Source organism: Cicer arietinum, chromosome 4, assembly GCF_000331145.2.
Source record: "Cicer arietinum cultivar CDC Frontier isolate Library 1 chromosome 4, Cicar.CDCFrontier_v2.0, whole genome shotgun sequence".
NCBI lineage: Eukaryota > Viridiplantae > Streptophyta > Magnoliopsida > Fabales > Fabaceae > Cicer > Cicer arietinum.
The window spans coordinates 22,484,955-22,504,650 of record NC_021163.2 but is presented as its reverse complement, the minus strand read 5'-3'; the positions used below and the strand labels follow the sequence as shown (position 1 = coordinate 22,504,650).

Here is a 19,696-nt window from a genome sequence, read left to right as displayed (position 1 = left end):
TATCCAAACTTCTATATTCTTCACATGTCATCTTTACAAACCTCGTCACTTTTTACTCATAATATTGTGTACACTTATATTTTCTCTCATAATATCTTTACCACAAACTTTAGCAATTTATTTTACCATTAACATATTACCAATCTGTTAACTACTTTTTTCTATTACCCATTGCTCACTCGTATGAGACGATTCTTCAACAAGGTGTGTATTTTATCCACCTATTTTTACATGCATTTTAATGTATATATAAACTTATTAAATAACTGATTATTTTTTTGATTTTATAGTCTTCTAATGTTTGTCATTGGACCAATGATTGCTTTCAAATATTGCTATAAGGTAATATTCGGATTTCTTTTTCCACTCATTTGTTTCCTGTTTATTGGCTACATTTGTTTCATTTAATACATGTGCTAATTCTTCTCAATATTTTTAATTTTATCAAACAAGTATAATTGTTTTTAAATCAATGTTTTAAAGTAAAACACTTCACTCTGAAAAAAAAAAAAAAAAAAAAAACACTTCTCTATTGTTGCTAAATTACAACATTCTCTACATTATAAATGTATGTAATGTTAGTCACTTGCATTCCTTTCTTGTCACATATGTTGCTCAGGGGTTAGGAATCGAGAGCTTTGGAGACTTTACTTGATGGTATAAAGTTATTATTCGAGACTTGAGAGTAAGATTATGCTCAAAGCATTCATTTTTTACTATTGGCAAGGTGAAAAAAATATTTGTTATATAATTTTTATGTGGATATTATTTATTATTGACACACATGACATTATAAGTCATTTTACACATGACATTATCACGCATGACCTTATAAGTCATTATGTGCAATACAATCATATGTGCAATACATGTTTTATGTATTTCTATAATTTTAGAAAGGTTTTAATGTAAATATTAAAATCAAACTTATAAAAATACAATTAAAATTGAGTTTAAATTATTTAGAAAATTAAAAACTAAATAACACATGAAGTTAAAATTCAACAATATTTTATTTTGTATAAATAACACCATAATAGGATAGTTGGGGTATCCGTTCTCAAACGTGACAGCAACAAACCTGTCTGAAATTAGATATGCAACATCTATTTTCATTAAAAAATAAAAAATAAAATGACAAATTGTTGTTTTATATGCCATTTTTTTTCCCTTTTAATCAACAAAATATTATTAAACCTACTTCAATTGATTATATATATATATATATATATATATATATTTATATATTGAAGAGTATATTTAAAAGGAAATATTTGATATTAATAGAAATGAAAATAAATATTCTAAGAAATTTAGTACACTTTTTATTGAAAAGTTTGGAAAACTTATGAAATGAATGTGTTACTAAAAATGAATGAATGTAACTATAATGTCAAATTAATTGAACTCTTCGTTGCTATTAATGGTGAGAAAGTTTTACCAATTTTTCTTACCAAATACAAAGTTTAGTATTACTCCATTGAAACTCATTTCCTTTTCGATTATACTTTGATATTTCGTTCTTCTAACCACCTTCTATTCAGATATTGTTCTAAACCAAAAATGCAGTTCAACATTTCGACGTTGTTGTTGTTGACATGCTACATGGCCAATGTTATTGTATCGACGGTGTGCACCCATTACCTTCCTTTAGAACGGATCTTTCCACTTAACCCTCGTGTTGATATGGACACGTTTAGAGCTCGCGATAAGGCTCACCATTCAAGAATGTTGCATGGTTCAATAGATGTCTTCAACTTTACACTCCAAGGCAACTTTGATCCAAACTCCTTTGGGTAAGGCTGATCTTCTCTCATTACTCATAAACTCTTTTATTTATTGCTTTAGTTTTTCTGGGTCTGTTTCCTATGCATTTATTATATAGCAATAATTGATTTACATTATCATATTTTAGTACTGAATTTAGTTTCATTTTATTTTTATGAGATGAGTGATAGTGAGATTTAATTAATATTACTAATATTGGTTTTTTTGTTTAGGTTTTATATATAACAAAAGTGAAGTTGGGATCGCCACCAAAGGAATTCACCGTTCTGCTTGATACTGGAAGTAATGCTATGTGGGTTAATTGCAAAACTTGCAGTAATTTCCCTCACTCTAATGCACTTGTAGTTAGGATTTTCAATCTTTATCACTTATTTTATTACTATACATACTTATTAATTAATACTACTTACTGGTGGTGTAGTGTTTATTTTGTTGCCTTATTCATAGCATCAAGAGGATAATGAACATGGTTTGATTAATTCTACTAACTACTACATCAGAGTACCAAGTCAACAAAGATCATTACAAATCTTAAAAGGTTATTAACATTATTTTTATTAACATTATTTATTAACATTATTTTTATTATTATTTATTAATAATATTATTTCCTATTTTAAAGTCTATCAATTAGCAAATCACTTAGTAGTCGTTCCATATTCGGTAGCAATTCCATATTCGATAATCATTCCATATTCGGTAGTCGTTCCATATTTATTTGAGATGTAATAATGGGTGCATTTGTTTTAAGAAAAAATCTATTATTTGAAACCAAAAATCATTTTTTAGGGTTTAAATGGTGTTTGTTTCAGATTTTTTTTAAAATCATTTTGTTAGAAAAATCATTTTTTGTTTAATATATATAGATATGTAAAATATAACATTTAAATGTTATAATGTTAATAAGGCTTTTAAATAGCCTTTCAGGGCAGTCCAGACTTTTAAAAAGGTCATGTCAGACCGGTAAAAAAAAACTTATATAAGTCGAATGTCAGACTTAAACCTAAAAAATTAATCGTAGACTCAAACCTTTCAAAATATGGTCTGGTCTGGCCTATTCCCACCCCTAACAACGAGCCACCCTATCGCCCTAGGAAATTTAAGATTAACTCTTAATTTATCAAACGCACATTATCATGATCCATCTTTTATTCAATTTTTGACATTCTAGTAGAGTAAATTATCTCTGTCATACAAATTATTCCATTTTTATTATAATATTTATTATTATAAGGTGAAATTCAACACAAAAGGCAAAATACAAGTAAATAAAATATTAAAATGGTAAAATAATATAATGTAATTTTAAAAGGAAACTTATTTATTTATTGACTGAAGGAGACTTTGACTTGAAATAGTTAATATAATATTCTAATAAAATAATTTAAATATTATGTTGATATTATTAAAGCAAATATGCATTTATTTTATTTACTATTTTTTTTTATAAAATTTATAATATAAACATATACTAGCACGATATACAATACAAGCACGATCAATGTATTTATTGATTTATCAAAGATCATTTAAAAAGAGGCAAACTAATAATTAGTAAACACATTTTAGTAGAGCAAATTATCTCTATCATATGAATTATTCCATTTTCACTATAATAACTTTATTGATAAGGCTTATTTCAACACAGAAGAGAAAATATAAGTAAGTGTACAAAAAATGAAAATGGTAAAATAATTTAATATAATTTTAAAAGGAAACTTATTTATTTTTTATGTAAACTATACTTTATTGATAAAACTATCAAATTATATTTCAATTCATAATCGTTATGGGACAGTTATGAAAATAATTTGACATTCTATCTCAATTAATCACACAAATATACTGAAAATTCTTGTAGGATAAAATTTGCTATACCACTTGATTGCGATATTGCATCTAATTCTTTATGTAATCTTATAAAAATTTAAAATATTTTTAACTAATCAAGGGTGTTGTGACTAATCCAAAATTAATCAAAATTATAAGGACCGCTAGACATAAAAACTCAATAATACGAGAATAAATAAAGTAATACATATCATGATAAAATATAATGATAAATAAAAAAATTTCATATTAAAATATAATGTTATGCGACTGATTTAATTTATTTATGAAATAAAATTATTTCAGCATATTACAACTAGAAAACAGGAAGATTGTAATTGTAGATCATTATCAATTGATCATATGTGTCATATTATTGTGTGTATACTGCATTTGGTTCTTCCAAACTCTTACTTTCTTTGGACGGTGTATTTTGTGAACAATGTCAACAATAATTAAAAGTTATTATCACCTATATAATGGCCATTGAAGACCATTAAGCTTGAGAGAGCATTACTGCTCATATAATAACATTGTAAGTTTGAGACCACTCACCAACCAACTTTCATAACTTATGGACTACTAAATAGTGAATTTTAATAGTTAATCAATTTGAATATTTAACTCATATATTATTACACTAATTTGAGACAAATTTGGAACAAAGACAAAAGAAATGTGCTACAACTAATTTGGCTTTCTATTAATTGGTGCATATAGATGGAAAGAAACAATCTTCTTTTTAATGGAAGGCTTGGTAACTGTCATGAGGTATTTGAGCAAATTAAAAGAATGTCTTGGTTGTGATTCATCATCAGAGATGCTAAAAATAAGTATTTGGTTTTTTCAAACTAATTTAATAAGATTTTTTTTTATTTTATTTATATCCTCTTTTCACAATTTTTTTTAATATACTATTTCATTTTAAAATTAATATACGAAAACGTTTTTTTTTTATTTACAGGATATCGTAAAACCGAGATACAACCACTTGAAACAATTTAGTTTATTCTTTAAAAAAAAAAATATATTTTTATATATTAATTTTAGAGTAGAGTATATTCAAATTTTGTTAAAAAAAATGATATAAAAGAAACAAAAATCCAGTTTAATAACCAAGAGTTTGAATTCAATGTATTTAAGAGTTTGAACTTCGATTTAATGTATACCTTATACTCTCGTCAATAAACTTTTCTTATAAAAAAGTATATAATATGATCAATGTATCAAATGAAATAAATTTCCTGTTTGGATGACGATTGCTTCAATATGCATTTAGTAGGAAAAACTTATGCTTACAAATTGATTGACAAAGTTTTTTTATTGATTCGTTTATCATGAAGATTATGTCATCCACACCAAAATAGCAGACTTAATTTTCACTTGCATCGTAATAATATTTTTTAATCAATTTGGTTAAAGCCACAAGTGTTAGTTTGGTATGAACTTATGTCTACATCGATGGAATAAATTTTTCTTTGCAATTACAAATTTACGTGTGTGCTAATTTTTATTTGAAATTAAATTAATTTGAAAATTTATTAAATATGAAAAACTAACGTATCATGACAATGACATTGACTAGTATACTCAACAAAAGATTATATTATTTGATGTTGACTAGTATACTCAACTAAACATTATAGTGTCGGATTATTCACATGTTGCTCTTAAGAGAACACAACTTTAAATAAATTATATATAAAAATGTATGAGAAAGTTAGAATAAACAAATTGTAATTTATTGTAAAAATTAAATGTGGGACAACTGATTATTATTGATTATTATTTGATGTATACAATGAGAATACTTTGTTTAAAACTTGAGCAAGAAACATACATATAGTAATTGCAACATTGGTATTTATTGATACAAAAGTTATTTTTTTTAATTGAAATATCATGATTTGCTTATAAAGTTCGCATTATTTGGCATGCAACAAATATATTGAAATAAAATATTTTATGTGAAAGTGAACGAAATCAATTACATTTAAATAATTTTACTTATATTTTAATTAAGTTTTATAATTTTTTTTTTCTTTAAATGAGTTGAATGCGGGAGATAAATTGTGATACACTTACAAAGATATTTCTTCAACTAATGTAATTGATGTCATAAAATTAAAATCTTGAACTTCAACCTTTAATTATATAGTTTATGTAAAATATGTACTACGGGTTCCAATATATTGTTTATGTAAAATATGTACTACGTGTAAAAAAGGTCCAACTAAAAATTTCAATGGACTTGAAAATAATCTTTCATGAAAAATCATTTCCAATTTGGAGATAAATTGAATTTTGTATTATATGATATTCCTGATCTTTTGGCTGAAATCAAAAAGATTAAAGAATGAATGTCTTCAAATTTAGTGTGATTTTGTGTCAATTATATTGTGTCAAACTTCAGTTCCATTATGTTAATTGTATTTAAGTTTTAAAGTTTTATCAAGTATTAATGTTTGGTTCCAAGTATTAATGTTTAGAAGAAATAGTAAAATTAATAAAACTTAAATCAATTACATTTTCTTACTAATATATTTGTATTTATTGAATCTTAAATCATTAAATTTCTCAGCTACATCCAATTAATGAAAATACTTGAATAAATTAAATTTATTTTATAATTAAAATTAATAGAACTAATTTTTATTTAGGAATCACTCATAAAATATGTGAGAGAAAGTACTTTGTTTAAGCAATTAATAATGATGGAGAGGTTTGGTTTGGGGACAGTAGGCACATTAAATATTGGTTTGGTTTGGGGACAGTAGGCACATTAAATATTGGTTTGGTTTGGGGACAATTATCTTATATAAGTAACAAAGTCGCAGTAACTAAATTAAAACCAATGATAAAAAAAGACATAGTGCCATAAAGTATAATAATTAAATATTGGTTTTTAAATATGTTGTTGTGTGATCAGACTTTTTTTATAAAGAGACGTTCCTTGTTTTTCATTTTTGGTTTTGTAAAGAGAAGGTTGAAGTTATTTTTATTGCAAACCTCATCACTTTTTACAGGCAAACTTCATCACTACTATATTTCTCACATCTCATCTTTGCAAACCTCATCACTTTTTACTCATAAGATTGTGGACACTTTGCAATTTATTTTATCATTAACATATTACCAATTTTTCAATTACTTTTTTCTATTAGCCATTGCTCACTTTGTTCATTCATGATGATTAATATGGCATAAAGCATGTATGCGATAATTCTTCAACAAGGTGTGTATTTTATCCACCTATTTTACATGCATTTTAATGTATATATAAACTTATTATATACTGATTATTTTCTTGATTTTATGGTCTTCTGATGTTTGTCATCGGAGTAAAGGTTGTTTTCAAATATTATTATAAGGTAATATTCGAATTTCTTTTTGCACTCATTTATTTTGTGTTTATTGGCTACATTTGTTTCATTCAATACATGTGTTGATTCTTCACAATCTTTTTAATTTTTTCAAACAAGTATAATTTTTTTTTAAATCAATGTTTTAAAGTAAAACACTTCACTCTAAAAATAAATAAAAAATAAAAAATAAAAACACTTTTTTGTTATTGCTAAATTACAACATTCTCTACATTATAAATGTATGTAATGGTAGTCACTTGCATTCGTTTCTTGTCACATATGTTACTCACAGGTTAGGAATCGAGAGCTTTGAAGACTTTGCTTGATGGTATAAAGTTATTATTAGAGACTTGAGAGTAAGATTCTGCTCAAAGCATTCATTTTTATTATTGGGCAAGTGAAAGAAAATATTTGTTAATTTTTAATATATGATTTTTATGTGGATATTATTTATTATTGACACACATGACATTATAAGTCATTTCTGAACTATCTGTGAGATTGGAACTCCGTCTCAGATACTTTAGGGACTAAATGTTAAGTATTAAGTTTAAGTTTATTATTTGATAAAAATAATAATTGTGATTCAGTTTGTAAATAATATTTTTTAACTTATAATAAAATGACATCTTATATTATATTATTGAATGTTTTGTATGCATTAACTAATAAATCAATTTTTTAATTAAAAAAAACTAATTAATCAATTTGGCATTATTTTTATTTTGAAATAAAAAATCATATGTGCAATACATGTTTTATGTATTTCTATAATTTTAGAAAGGTTTTAATGTAAATATTAAAATTAAACTTATAAAAATACAATTAAAATTGAGTTTTAATTATTTAGAAAATTAAAAACTAAATAACACATGAAGTTAAAATCCAAAAATATTTTATTTTGCATAAATAACACCATAATAGGATAGTTGGAATTTCCGTTCTCAAATGTGAAAGCCACAACCCTATCGGAATTAGATTTGCAACATCTATTTTCATTATAAAAATTAAAGAAAATGACAAATTGTTGTTTTATATGCCATTTTTCCCTTTTAATCACCAAAATATTATTAAACCCACTTCAATTAATTATATATATATATATATATAATATGAAGAATATATTTAAAAGGAAATATTTAATATATATAGAAATGAAAATAAATATTCTCGAACACTTAGTACACTTTCATTTGAAAAATTTGAAAGACTAATGAAATGAATGTGTTACTAAAAATGAATGAATGTAACCATAATGTCAATTTGATTGAACTCTTCATTTCTATTTATGGTGAGAATCTTTATGTGCATACATGATTTACAACACAAGAAAGTTTTGCCAATTTATCTAACCAAATACAAAGCTTAGTATTAGTCCATTGAAACTCTCTTCCTTGCATTGTTTTTTATTCTTTTTGATCTTTCGTACTTCTAACCACCTTTTATTCAGATATTATTCTACAGCAAAAAATACAGTTCAATATTTCGACTTTGTTGTTGTTGCCATGCTACATGGCCAGTGTTATTGTATCGACGGTGTGCACCCATTACCTTCCTTCAAAACGAATCCTTTCACTTAACCATCGTGTTGATACGGACACGCTTAGAGCTCGCGATAAAACTCACTATTCAAGAATGTTGAATGGTTCAGTAGATGTCTTCAACTTCACACTCCAAGGCAACTCGGATCCAAACTCCTTTTGGTAAGGCTAATCCTTTCTCATTACTCATAAAATCTTTTATTGCTTTAGTTTTTATGGGTCTGTTTTATATGCATTTATTATATAGCAATAATTGGTTTACATTATTTTAGTACTAATTTTAGTTTCATTTTATTTTTATGAGATGAGTGAGAGTGAGATTTAATTAATATTACTATTATTGGTTTGTTTGAATAGGTTTTATACAACAAAAGTGAAGTTGGGATCACCACCAAAGGAATTCACTATTCTGGTTGATACTGGAAGTAATTCTATGTGGGTTAATTGCAAAACTTACAGTAACTGCCCTCACTCTAATGCACTTGGGGTTAGTATTTTCAATCTTTATCACTCATTTTTTACTATGCATACTTATTAATTAGTACTAATTAATGGTGGTGTAGTGTTTATTTTGTTGCATTATTCATAGCATCAAGAAGATAATGAACATGGTTTGATTAATTCTACTAACTACTACATCAGAGTGACAACTCAACAAAGATCATTAGAAATCTTAAAAGTTTAAAATTAAAACCATTCACTTTGCTCAATTTCGATGTTTAAAAAAAATTACACAGTCTAGAAAAAGAGATAATTTGGAATAAAGAGTACAATGTTGAGATTTTTTGAATAGCAAAAGAAAAATCTTAACTTTTTGGATTTGATTTTCTCTCTTGTAATTTTCCATGAGTGTAGTGTTTTTTATTTGTGATATTTGTGGCTTGATGTGTTTTGTATTCTACAGTTTAAACTCAATTTCTTTGACACAACTGCTTCATCCACGATTGTGTTGGTTCAATGCTTAGACATCCGATGCCCCTCGGAGTTCGAGGTGCGAAAGCTCATTGCTCTACTTATGATAATTATAATCAGTGCAACTACTCATATGGGTATCAAGATGGGAGTGAAACCTCGGGTGTTTATGTCTTTGATGAAATGTATTTTTGTCACCATCCATAAGCACTCTTCTCCTGTCACTGTTAACTCTTCAGCCACTATTGTTTTTGGGTGAGATATCTGTATTCTTATTTATTTTAGACAACTATAGGTATATGTGTGTATGCTCAGTGTAGGATTAAAAATTCGTAATGCAATTTTTGTCAATAGGTTGATTTTTCAAAAAATTAAAGAAAAAAAGAAAAAGAAGAATTGGGAAACAGTGAGATCTACTTATATTATTTGATAGTATTTGCATTTATTCCCATTTTTTTGTTAATACAAGCTAGTGCTTAGTATGAATTTTGGTTTGAAATCAAACTTTATTGGATGGTTGTTTTACAATAGGTGTAGCACCAAACAATTTGGAGGATTGACTGAGACAGGGGAAACGCTTGATGGAATCTTTGGATTTGGCCCTGGTGTTATATACGTTTTATCACAATTTTCATCAAAAAGAATATCACCTAAAGTTTTCTCTCATTGCTTGAAAGGAGATAGTAATGGAGGAGGCATTCTAGTTTTTGGGTCAATTTTAAAGCCAAATATTATTTATAGTCCAATGATCTCATCGCAGTATGTTCTCTTCCATCCTACTTTTCTTATTTTATTTTGTTAGTTTGAAGTTTCTTTCTCCCCTTCAGTTCCTTTTTTTTTCTTCCACAATATTTCATCACATGGCAAACCTTTAGTACATTTGAATCAATAATACAATAAAAAATCATTTAAAATATCGTTACTTTATTGAATGTAAAATGTGATATTGCTAAGAATCTATTTAAAATGCTTGTTGATTGGTTTATGTTCTTGTAATTTCTTACTCTTATAAATATTACATTGTGCAATATAGTTGACTAATATTTTTCTTTTTCATTAAATTTCACGATTCATTACACCTTAAATCTTCAGAGCGTTTATGTCAATGGTAAACAACTCCCAATTAATCCAAATGTATTTGCAGCCTCTTACGACCAAGGAATTATAGTCGATGATAGTACAACATTAACCTATATTGTTCAAGAAACTTATAATCCTCTCGTTTATGCTGTAAGTTTTCTTTACCTAGCCCCAAATATTGAATGTTGAACTTTCAAGTATATATATGTGCAACTAACTTCTAACCAAAAATAGCAATTGTGTTGTTATAAAAAAATAAAAAATTATGGTGCCTCTGAAAAAGATCATGGATTGTTGCACTATTGTTTTTGGATGTTGGCTCTGGACTAAAATATGTGGGTGTTTGGGCATATTATTCTTTTTTTCCTTTTCTATGGCGAGGAATTTGACATTGTGAGAATATAATTAGAATATTTTCTTACTCTTTGGATTCTCACATTCCTCTCTTATTTGATTAGTATTCTTGTTATTAATTTTCTTTAAGGGCATTTGATATTAACATATACTAATGTTCAATTTTCAAATGGATGTGTAGATCACTACTGTTGTATCACGATTTGCCACTCCCTTTATTTCATAAGGAAAGCCGTGCTATAAGGTCTTAACCTGGTAGTTATAAATATAATATTTGTTATGAAGATATTTATATACATAATATGAAAGAGAGTTTGTCTTATTATGATTTATGAATCTCATTAAACTTTTTTGTTTTTGTTACATATTCAGCATTGATAATTTTCTTTCGGTTAGTTTAAACTTTGCGGGTGGAGTATTCATGAAACTAAAACTCGCACAATCCCTTGTGCAAAGTATGGTAAGCATGAAGTATTTATGTCTTATTAGGATGCTTGTTATATTATTGAATATAAGTAAGTTGTTCTTTGAAATTGTATGTAATAGATGTTCTAATTTTCTTTAATATGACGACACAATTTGGTGCATAGGTTACAATGTGGTGCATAGATGTTCTAATTTTTTACTTCAAAATTTCACGAAATTTGTTAAAACTGAAAAATAAAAACACCCAATTGAGTGTTACAAAAAATGGACGGATTTTCATTATCTTCATTCAAACTGATTTCTAATATATATTTAAATTTATATTGGTTTTCAATGTCACATAAATTCAAATTCCAAAAAGAAGCTAGTATTTTGTACTCAAGTTTGATAATCGTAAATTAGTCTTTCCATGTTTATTTTATGCAAGTATGATAATCATGAATTAACTAGTATGATCTTATCTTTTTGCAGATTTTGTTCTAAAAGATAGGTTCATTATCTATAATTTGGCTAATCAGCACATAGGATGGACTAACAATAAATGTAAGTTCACTTCTCGATCTGTTATTTCTTGCAAGAAGTATACGGTCCATAGTTCTTTCTGAAAATTGAAAACTATTGTTTTGAAAATTATTGTTAGGTTATATGCCTGTAAACGTCTCTAAGACTACCAATGCAAGTGGAAGACACTCATGTGTTAGCAGATTAGAGATTGGGATAACTATTGTGGCTCTTTTCATACATATAATACAATCTCCATGCAATTATCACATTTATAATTATAATTGTGTGCATCATTACTCTCAATTCAAACTTCAAACCCAGCTGTTGATTACTATGCAAATAGTTGAAACTCTAGTATTATGTATATATGTTAATCTTATGGACCCATTACCTCCCTTTAAAACGAATTTTTCCACTTAACCTCAGTGTTGATATGGACACACTTAGAGCTCGCGATAAAACTCTCCATTCAAGAATGTTGCATGGTTCAATAGATGTCTTCAACTTCACACTTCAAAGAAACTCTGATCCAAACTCCTTTGGGTAAGGCTAATTCTCTCTCATTACTCATAAACTCTTTTATTTATTGCTTTAGTTTTTCTAGGTATGTTTTATATGTATTTATTATATAGCAATAATTGATTTACATTATCATATTTTAGGACTGAATTTAGTTTCATTTTATTTTTATTTGATGAGTGAGAGTGAGATTTAATTAATATTACTATTATTGGTTTTTTGTTTAGGTTTTATACAAAAAATGTAAAATTGGGATCACCACCAAAGGAATTCACTATTCTAGTTGATATCGAAAGTAATGCTATGCGGGTTAATTGCAAAACTTGCAGTAAATATCCTCACTCTAATGCACTCGGGGTTAGAATTTTCAATCTTTATCACTCATTTTTTTACTATACATACTTATTAATTAGTACTACTTAGTGGTGATGTAGTATTTATTTTGTTTATTCATAGCATCAAGAGGATAATGAACATGGTTTAATTAATTCTACTAACTACTACATCAGAGTGACAAGTCAACAAAGATCGGTAGAAATCATAAAAGATTATTAAAATTACAATTGCACGAAAACCAACATAAAATTAAAATCATTTAGTTTGCTCCATTTCTACGTTTTGGAAAAAACAAAATTACATAATCTGGAAAAAAAGAAAATAAGGAATCAAGTATACAATGTTGAGATTTCTTGAATAGCAAAAGAAAAATCTTAACTTTTTAGATTTGATTTTCTCTCTTGTAATTTTTCATGAGTGTAGTATTTTTATTTTTTTTTAATATTTGTGTCTTGATGTGTTTTGCATTCTACAGTTTAAACTCAATTTCTTTGACACAACTGCGTCATCCACGGCTTTGTTGGTTCAAAGCTTAGACATCCGATGCCCCTCGAAGTTCGAGGTGCGGAAGCTCATTACTCTACTCATGATAATCAAATCAGTGCAGCTACTCCTACTTATAATCCTATCGTTCATGCCGTAATTTTTCTTATACCTAGCCCAAAATATTGAATGTTGAAATTTCAAATATATGTATGTGCTACTAGCTTCTAAGCAAAATTAACAATTATGCTGTTTTAAAAAAATAAAAAAAATTATGGTACCTCTAAAAAAGGTCATGGGTTGTTGCACTATTGTTTTTGGATGTTGGCTCTGGACTAAAATATGTGGGTGTGTGGGAATATTATTCTTTTTTGCCTTTTCTATGGCAAGGAATTTGACATTGCAAAAATATTATTAGAATATTTTCTTACTCTTTGGATTCTCACATTCCTCTATTATTTGATTAGTATTAGTTTTTATTATGTTGTATATATAAATCAACTATGAACCATTCATCATAGTCAATTTCTTTTTTAAATCTTGAAATGATTTAATGGAGATTTGTATGCCTAAACATACTTAAGCAATTGAGTACGGTTTACATCTTTATTTTATATAATTCTTGTTATTAATTTTCTTTACAGGGTTTGTTTATTTATCTTGTATTTTATAAATGATTTTTATATTAACCGATTCTAATGTTCAATTTTCAAATGGATGTGTAGATAACTACTATTGTATCACGATTTGTCACTCCCTTTATTTCAGAAGGAAACCAACCCGTGTTGTAAGGTCTCAACCCGGTAGTTACAAATATTATATTTGTTATGAAGATATTTATATACATAATATGAAAGAGAGTTTGTCTTATTATGATTTCTGATTCTGATTAAACTTTTTTGTTTTTGTTACATATTCAGCATTGATAATTTTCCTTCGGTTACTTTAAACTTTGCAGGTGGAGCATCCATGCAACTAAAACCAGCACAATACCTTGTGCAAAGTATGGTAAGCATAAGTGTTTATGCCTATAAGGATGCTTGTTATATTATTGCATGAAAGTAAGTTATTCTTTGAAATTGTATGTAACTGAAGTGCCAATTTGCATTACCAGGACGACACAATGTGGTGCATAGGTTTTCAAAGAGTGGAAAAGGGACTCACAATATTAGGAGGTTAGATAATGACAAATTTAAACGGACTATAAACTCCGCAAAGAATTTGGAAAAAATAGAATTCTCTCATTTGTTTATTAAATGAGAACTTTCATAAATTGTAAAAAATTCTAAAGATTCCTTTTATATGTGGCTAACAAGTGTGCCATCATTTCATTCAGAATTTCTAGTTTTTTACTTCAAAATTTCACGAAATCTGTTACTTTTGAAAAAGAAAAACACACGATTGAGTGTTACAAAAAATGATCGAATTCTCATTATCTTCATTCAAATTGATTTCTAATAGATATTTAAATTTATGTTAGTTTTCAATGTCACATAAATTCAATTTCCAAAAAGAAGCTAGTATTTTGTTCTCAAGTCTGATAATCATAAATTAGTCTTTTCATGTTTATTTTATGGAAGTATGATAATCATGAACTAACTAGTATGATCTTATCTTTTGCAGATTTTGTTCTAAAAGATAGGTTGATTGTCTATAATTTGGCTAATCAGCGCATAGGATGGTAGAGCCATAAATGTAAGTTCACTACTCGAATTGCTAATTTCTTGCAAAAAGTATATGGTCCTTCGTTCTTTCTGAAAATTGAAAACTAATGTTTTTAAAATTATTGTTAGGTTCTATTCATGTAAACGTCTCTGAGACTACCAATGCAAGTGGAAGACACTCAAGTGTCAGCAGATTACAGATTGAGATAACTATTGTGACTCTTTTCATACATATATATAATATAATCTCCATGAAATTACCATATTTGTAATTATAATTGTGTGCATCATTACTCTCAATTTAAACTTCAAATCCAACTTTTGATTATTATGCAAATAGTTAAAACTCTAGTATTATGTATATATGCTAATCTTATGATGATTTTGTTTTGGGTTCTTATTTTTTGTTTTATTAAGAGATAAATGTGTTCCATACAAAGTTTGATGGGATTAAAGCAAGAATTCCTCATCTTTTTGAAGAGATGATTGTGTTTGATACATGAATTCTGATTTTCATTTTAGTTTTTTAATGTGGAGATGTCGCAAAGAAAGTCGTTGTAGTAAGATAATTTTTAAATGGTAAAAGTATTGTTATTTGATGTATTTGCTTTTGAGTTTATTCATGTTCATTATCACAATTTTTAAAATTCATTTTTGTTTTCTCAATACTTCATGTCGTATACTCTCAGATTACTATTATAAACAATTAATTTTGGAGATTTAATATAAAATTAATATAATCTAAATTTACTAAATTAGTCGTTTTAAAATCAAACATGTTTCTACCATTATTAAATGTTTTTTTTAATAAAATAAAAATATATTACGAATATTATCATTAACTAAGTCAAAAGTAGTCAAATTTTATTTATAATAATGATGAAAATTTGAGACTACTTTTTTGCTTATAATAGTAACGGAAGAGAGTAATGTGCCCTTGACAAATAAATTTAGAAATTTTTTGTTGGAAATTTTAGCAACTCCTCATAAGTTTAAATTTTTTTTCCAAGTAAAAATTTCTACTATTGAACATATGTTAATAAGACTCGTTACTTTATACTGTCTCATTTTAAACGTTTTATTTATCATTCTTCTCTAATATCAAATTATTTGTTTTTTTATAATAACAATACAATATTTATTACTTTTTTTTTCACTGATATATTGTTACTTATTGCATCACAATCTATTAAACTTCTCCAATAATTACAATTAATAAGGGTATTAGAGTAAATAAAACTCATTTTATTATTGAAAACTAAAACAACTCATCATTTTCTTAAGATTTGTGCAAGACTAATTTTATCAACCATGATGTGTGCAAGACTAATTTTATCAACGATGATGTTTTGGCTCAATCTTCAATTATAATGAAATGTTGTTGTCATAAAACTCAATTTTGGAAGTGATATATATAAATGTGTGTGTCATAGGTTTAATCTGTAGACCCGTTGTCATGACTCACTTTCTTATTCATAATTTGTAAATAAAATATAGACAGTGAGTAAACATTTAATGATATTGTTGTTGTTATCTTTTTGTCTTAATATAGAATCACATCTTTCTATCGAAAAACTAAACATCCACGTGAACTTTTATGGAGCATTCTAGTTTTCTGGTTGTCCTGGTTTTTGTGTGATTTGTTCATGTTCTTTTTATATGTCTTGATTGTATGCCTTATTTGATACTTTCAATCTCATCGTTTGTATTATCAATTGAAAGTTTGTTCATATAAGAGTTTGTCATATGTTAGAGCTGCAAGGAATTCTTCTTGATGAAGCAATTTGCAAGTTGGGAGACAAACTTGATTTTTTAGCTTTTGTAGACGGATTCTTTGATATATTTTTAGAGTTCTTTTTTATTTCAAAAATAGATTGTATTTACAAATCAAAATTTGTTTTTTGTTCTAAAAAAAACTGAAATTTTGAGTTACATTTCCCGTATTAATTATATTCAAATTGTTCTATTACCTCTACATTGGGGAAGAACATGCTATACCTTATGAGATTTGCACAAATTATGCAAATCTTAAGAGTAGTCTTACAAGACAACTAAAGTATTATTTCACTTGTATGTTGTTTTAGCATATTTGTTCGTGTTTGTCGGTGAATTCGTTAGATTCATAGTTGTTCGTGATACAAGTTGCACTTCACAGCATCAAGTATCAACATCCTACGCTATAGCAAGGGAGAGACCCAAACTTAGACCTTTGCAATCTTCTTTTAATTTCTTTTTATTACAAACACAACCCATAATAATAATAGGTCCATAGCCTTCCAAATATTTGTACTTTTAATTTTATAGTGTGTCAGAAAACTTAATTTCAAGTTTTTTCTAACACACACTACTAAAGAAAGTATCTAAAAATCCTAAATCATACCAAAGAAAGTATCTAAAAATCCTAAAAATCCTAAATCTTAAATATTCTAAATCTCTAAAAATCCTAAATTCATCTCTCTCGTTTCACTTCGCGATTTGTTGTAGCAAGTAAGTTATATTCTCTTTCCAAATCATTTCAGTTTGCGATTTCAGTTTTTATTTTGGTAATCTTGTTTGTTAAGTGTCAATTTTTCGCGATTTGCTGAATGAGGTTCTGAGTTTGCGATTTGTTCTGTTTTTGAGCTGATATAGGTTTGCAATTTGTTCATTCACACGACATACTATCCTCATTTTTGGATTATGGTTCATTTTTTCTGATGTCCTTTTCTCTCTCTAGAGTTAATGTTTAAAAAAAAATTATTCTGCTTTTGATAACATAGTCATGAGGGGGTATGACTGCTAAAGTAAATGCAGCTGTTTGTGCTGATCATAGTGGCATCTCTATTATTATAACTAGATTATGGTCCGCGCGCTGCACGGATATTAATTAATTAATTTTATAGGTTTTATAAGTAATATTTTATGTATTATAAATATAGTTATTTTATAATATTACTTTATTGATTTGTAATAATTGAATATGATTAGGAAAATTAAAATGAAGGAAAATCATATTTATCACAATTATCTAATTTAATTTTTTAAATATTTTGTAAAATTCGTATGATAACTTATTATATAGGATAATTGTTTGACTCATTGTACTTTAATTATTAATTTATTTTTCAACATATAATAGTACTTGTAGTTATTTGATGAAATAAAATGTAAAATACAAACCCAAAAATAAGATGTAAAAAATAATAATGTTGAATTTATTGTAGCGTAGCTAAATTTATTTGTTTTATTAGTATGAAATTTTAATTGTGAGCATGAGAAGTTGTTACAAAAAAAATTATTGAATATATTTCATCAAGAGTTTGTAAAAAAAAAAAGTTGGCGTGGCATCGAAAGTCTATTTTAAATATATATAATAGATAATAGATTTTAATAATTGGAAATTATATTTTTAATAATTTTTTATAGATTCGTATTTTATGATTATTTTTAATGAATTTGGGTATTTTCTTTCAAATAGAATATATATTTTTACTTTATAAAATGTTACTACAAAAATGAATTGACATAAATTGAAAGTAACTATAAATATCAATTTATTTTTCAACATATAATGGTACTCGTATTTATTTGATAAAATAAAATGTAAAATACAAACCCAACAATAAGATGTAAAAATTTAAAAATATAATTGACTATTTAATATTTTTTATTTTAAAAAAATGTTAATATTGAATTATATTGTAGAACATATAATGATAATTTGTGTATTTTCTGTCAAATAGAATATATATTTTTATTTTATAAAATATTACTAAAAAAATGGATTGACATAAATTAAAAGTAACTATAAATGAATTGACATTAATGATTAATTGAATTTTTAACGTATAAAATCATTACTCCTCATAAATAGTATTTATGTCGATTATGAGTGATTAGGTGGTTTTTTTCAATTGAATTTATTGACTAATAATATAAATTATTACCATTGTTAAGGGACTAATAATATTATAAAATAATTTATAAATTTATTATAAAATAATTTGATAATAATATAAATTATAAATTATTATCAAATTGTAAAATAATTTATAAATTATAAATTTCTTATAAATAATTGTAATATAATTTTATAAGTTTTATAAGTAATATTTTATGTATTATAAATATAGTTTTCTTATAATACTACTTTATTGATTTATAATAATTGAATATGATTAAGAAAATTAAAATGAGGGAAAATCATGTTTATCACAATCATCTAATTTAATTTTTTTAAATATTTTGTAAAATTGGTATGATAACTTATTATATATGATAATTGTTTGACTCATTGTACCTTGATTGTCAATTTATTTTTCAACATATAATGGTATTTGTATTTATTTGATGAAATAAAATATAAAATACAAACCAAAAAATAAGATGTAAAAATTTAAAAATATGATTGACTATTTAATATTTTTGATTTTAAAAAATATTAATGTTGAATTATATTGTAGCGTAGTCCAAATTTATTTGTTTTATTAGTATGATGTTTTAATTGGGAGCATGAGAAGTTGTTGTAAAAAAAATTATTGAATATATTTCATCAAGAGTTTGAAATTTATTTTATTAAAGATTAAAGATTTGCTTATACTTTAAATCAATTTTAGGTATTTAAAAGTTTTAACTAATTATTTGTGCAATTGAATTATAGAGTTATTGATAGGTACCAAAAATAAATTCTATTAAAAAATAATTTAATTTTATGCAATACTTAATTTTTCATTAATTTTTTAACATTCAAATTATGATTATAATAAGGAAAATAAAAATAAAAAGTAGCATTCAATTATAAATATATAATTTAATTGATAAAAATTTAGTGTTAACATATTTTTTCAGAACACATATACAGTAAACGTTGGTTTATTATATTTTTTAATATATTCATATATATTATAATTTTAAA

At 25.8% G+C, this 19,696-nt stretch overlaps 2 protein-coding genes across 20 annotated transcripts in view; one reads left to right on the top strand and one right to left on the bottom strand.

Moving 5' to 3' along the window:
• The window catches only part of LOC140919997 (uncharacterized), a 6,215-nt gene extending 4,398 nt beyond the window's left edge, over positions 1-1,817 (bottom strand). Inside the window, exon 1 of the mRNA XM_073367296.1 lies at positions 1,720-1,817. Coding sequence (XP_073223397.1) covers positions 1,720-1,817 — 98 coding nt within the window. The remainder of the gene's footprint in view (positions 1-1,719) is intronic.
• A 4,665-nt stretch (positions 1,818-6,482) lies between these two features.
• On the top strand, positions 6,483-15,184 carry LOC101507707 (aspartic proteinase 39-like). 19 transcript variants are annotated; one of them, XM_073367626.1, is made up of 16 exons: positions 6,483-6,853; positions 6,966-6,989; positions 7,276-7,339; positions 8,434-8,686; positions 8,882-9,011; positions 9,429-9,691; positions 9,968-10,195; positions 11,052-11,114; positions 11,243-11,330; positions 11,768-11,839; positions 12,227-12,343; positions 13,131-13,217; positions 13,864-13,925; positions 14,097-14,141; positions 14,253-14,313; positions 14,762-14,835. In XM_073367626.1, the coding sequence occupies exons 4-10, from the start codon at positions 8,496-8,498 to the stop codon at positions 11,777-11,779; spliced, it is 975 nt and encodes a 324-aa protein (XP_073223727.1). In that variant the 5' UTR covers positions 6,483-6,853; positions 6,966-6,989; positions 7,276-7,339; positions 8,434-8,495; the 3' UTR covers positions 11,780-11,839; positions 12,227-12,343; positions 13,131-13,217; positions 13,864-13,925; positions 14,097-14,141; positions 14,253-14,313; positions 14,762-14,835. The 19 variants fall into 19 exon arrangements, with proteins under 19 accessions (XP_073223727.1, XP_073223724.1, XP_073223726.1 ...); XM_073367623.1 differs by having other exon boundaries at positions 13,864-13,930; XM_073367625.1 differs by having other exon boundaries at positions 13,131-13,294.
• Positions 15,185-19,696: the final 4,512 nt, after the last annotated feature.

Coding starts and splice junctions, on each gene's coding strand:
- LOC101507707 (XM_073367628.1), top strand. CDS start 8,496: ATGGCCAGTGTTATTGTATCGACGGTGTGCACCCATTACCTTCCTTCA. Junction 8,687..8,881: donor TCGGATCCAAACTCCTTTTG/GTAAGGCTAATC, acceptor TTGTTTGAATAG/GTTTTATACAACAAAAGTGA. Junction 11,115..11,242: donor AAGGAAAGCCGTGCTATAAG/GTCTTAACCTGG, acceptor TTACATATTCAG/CATTGATAATTTTCTTTCGG.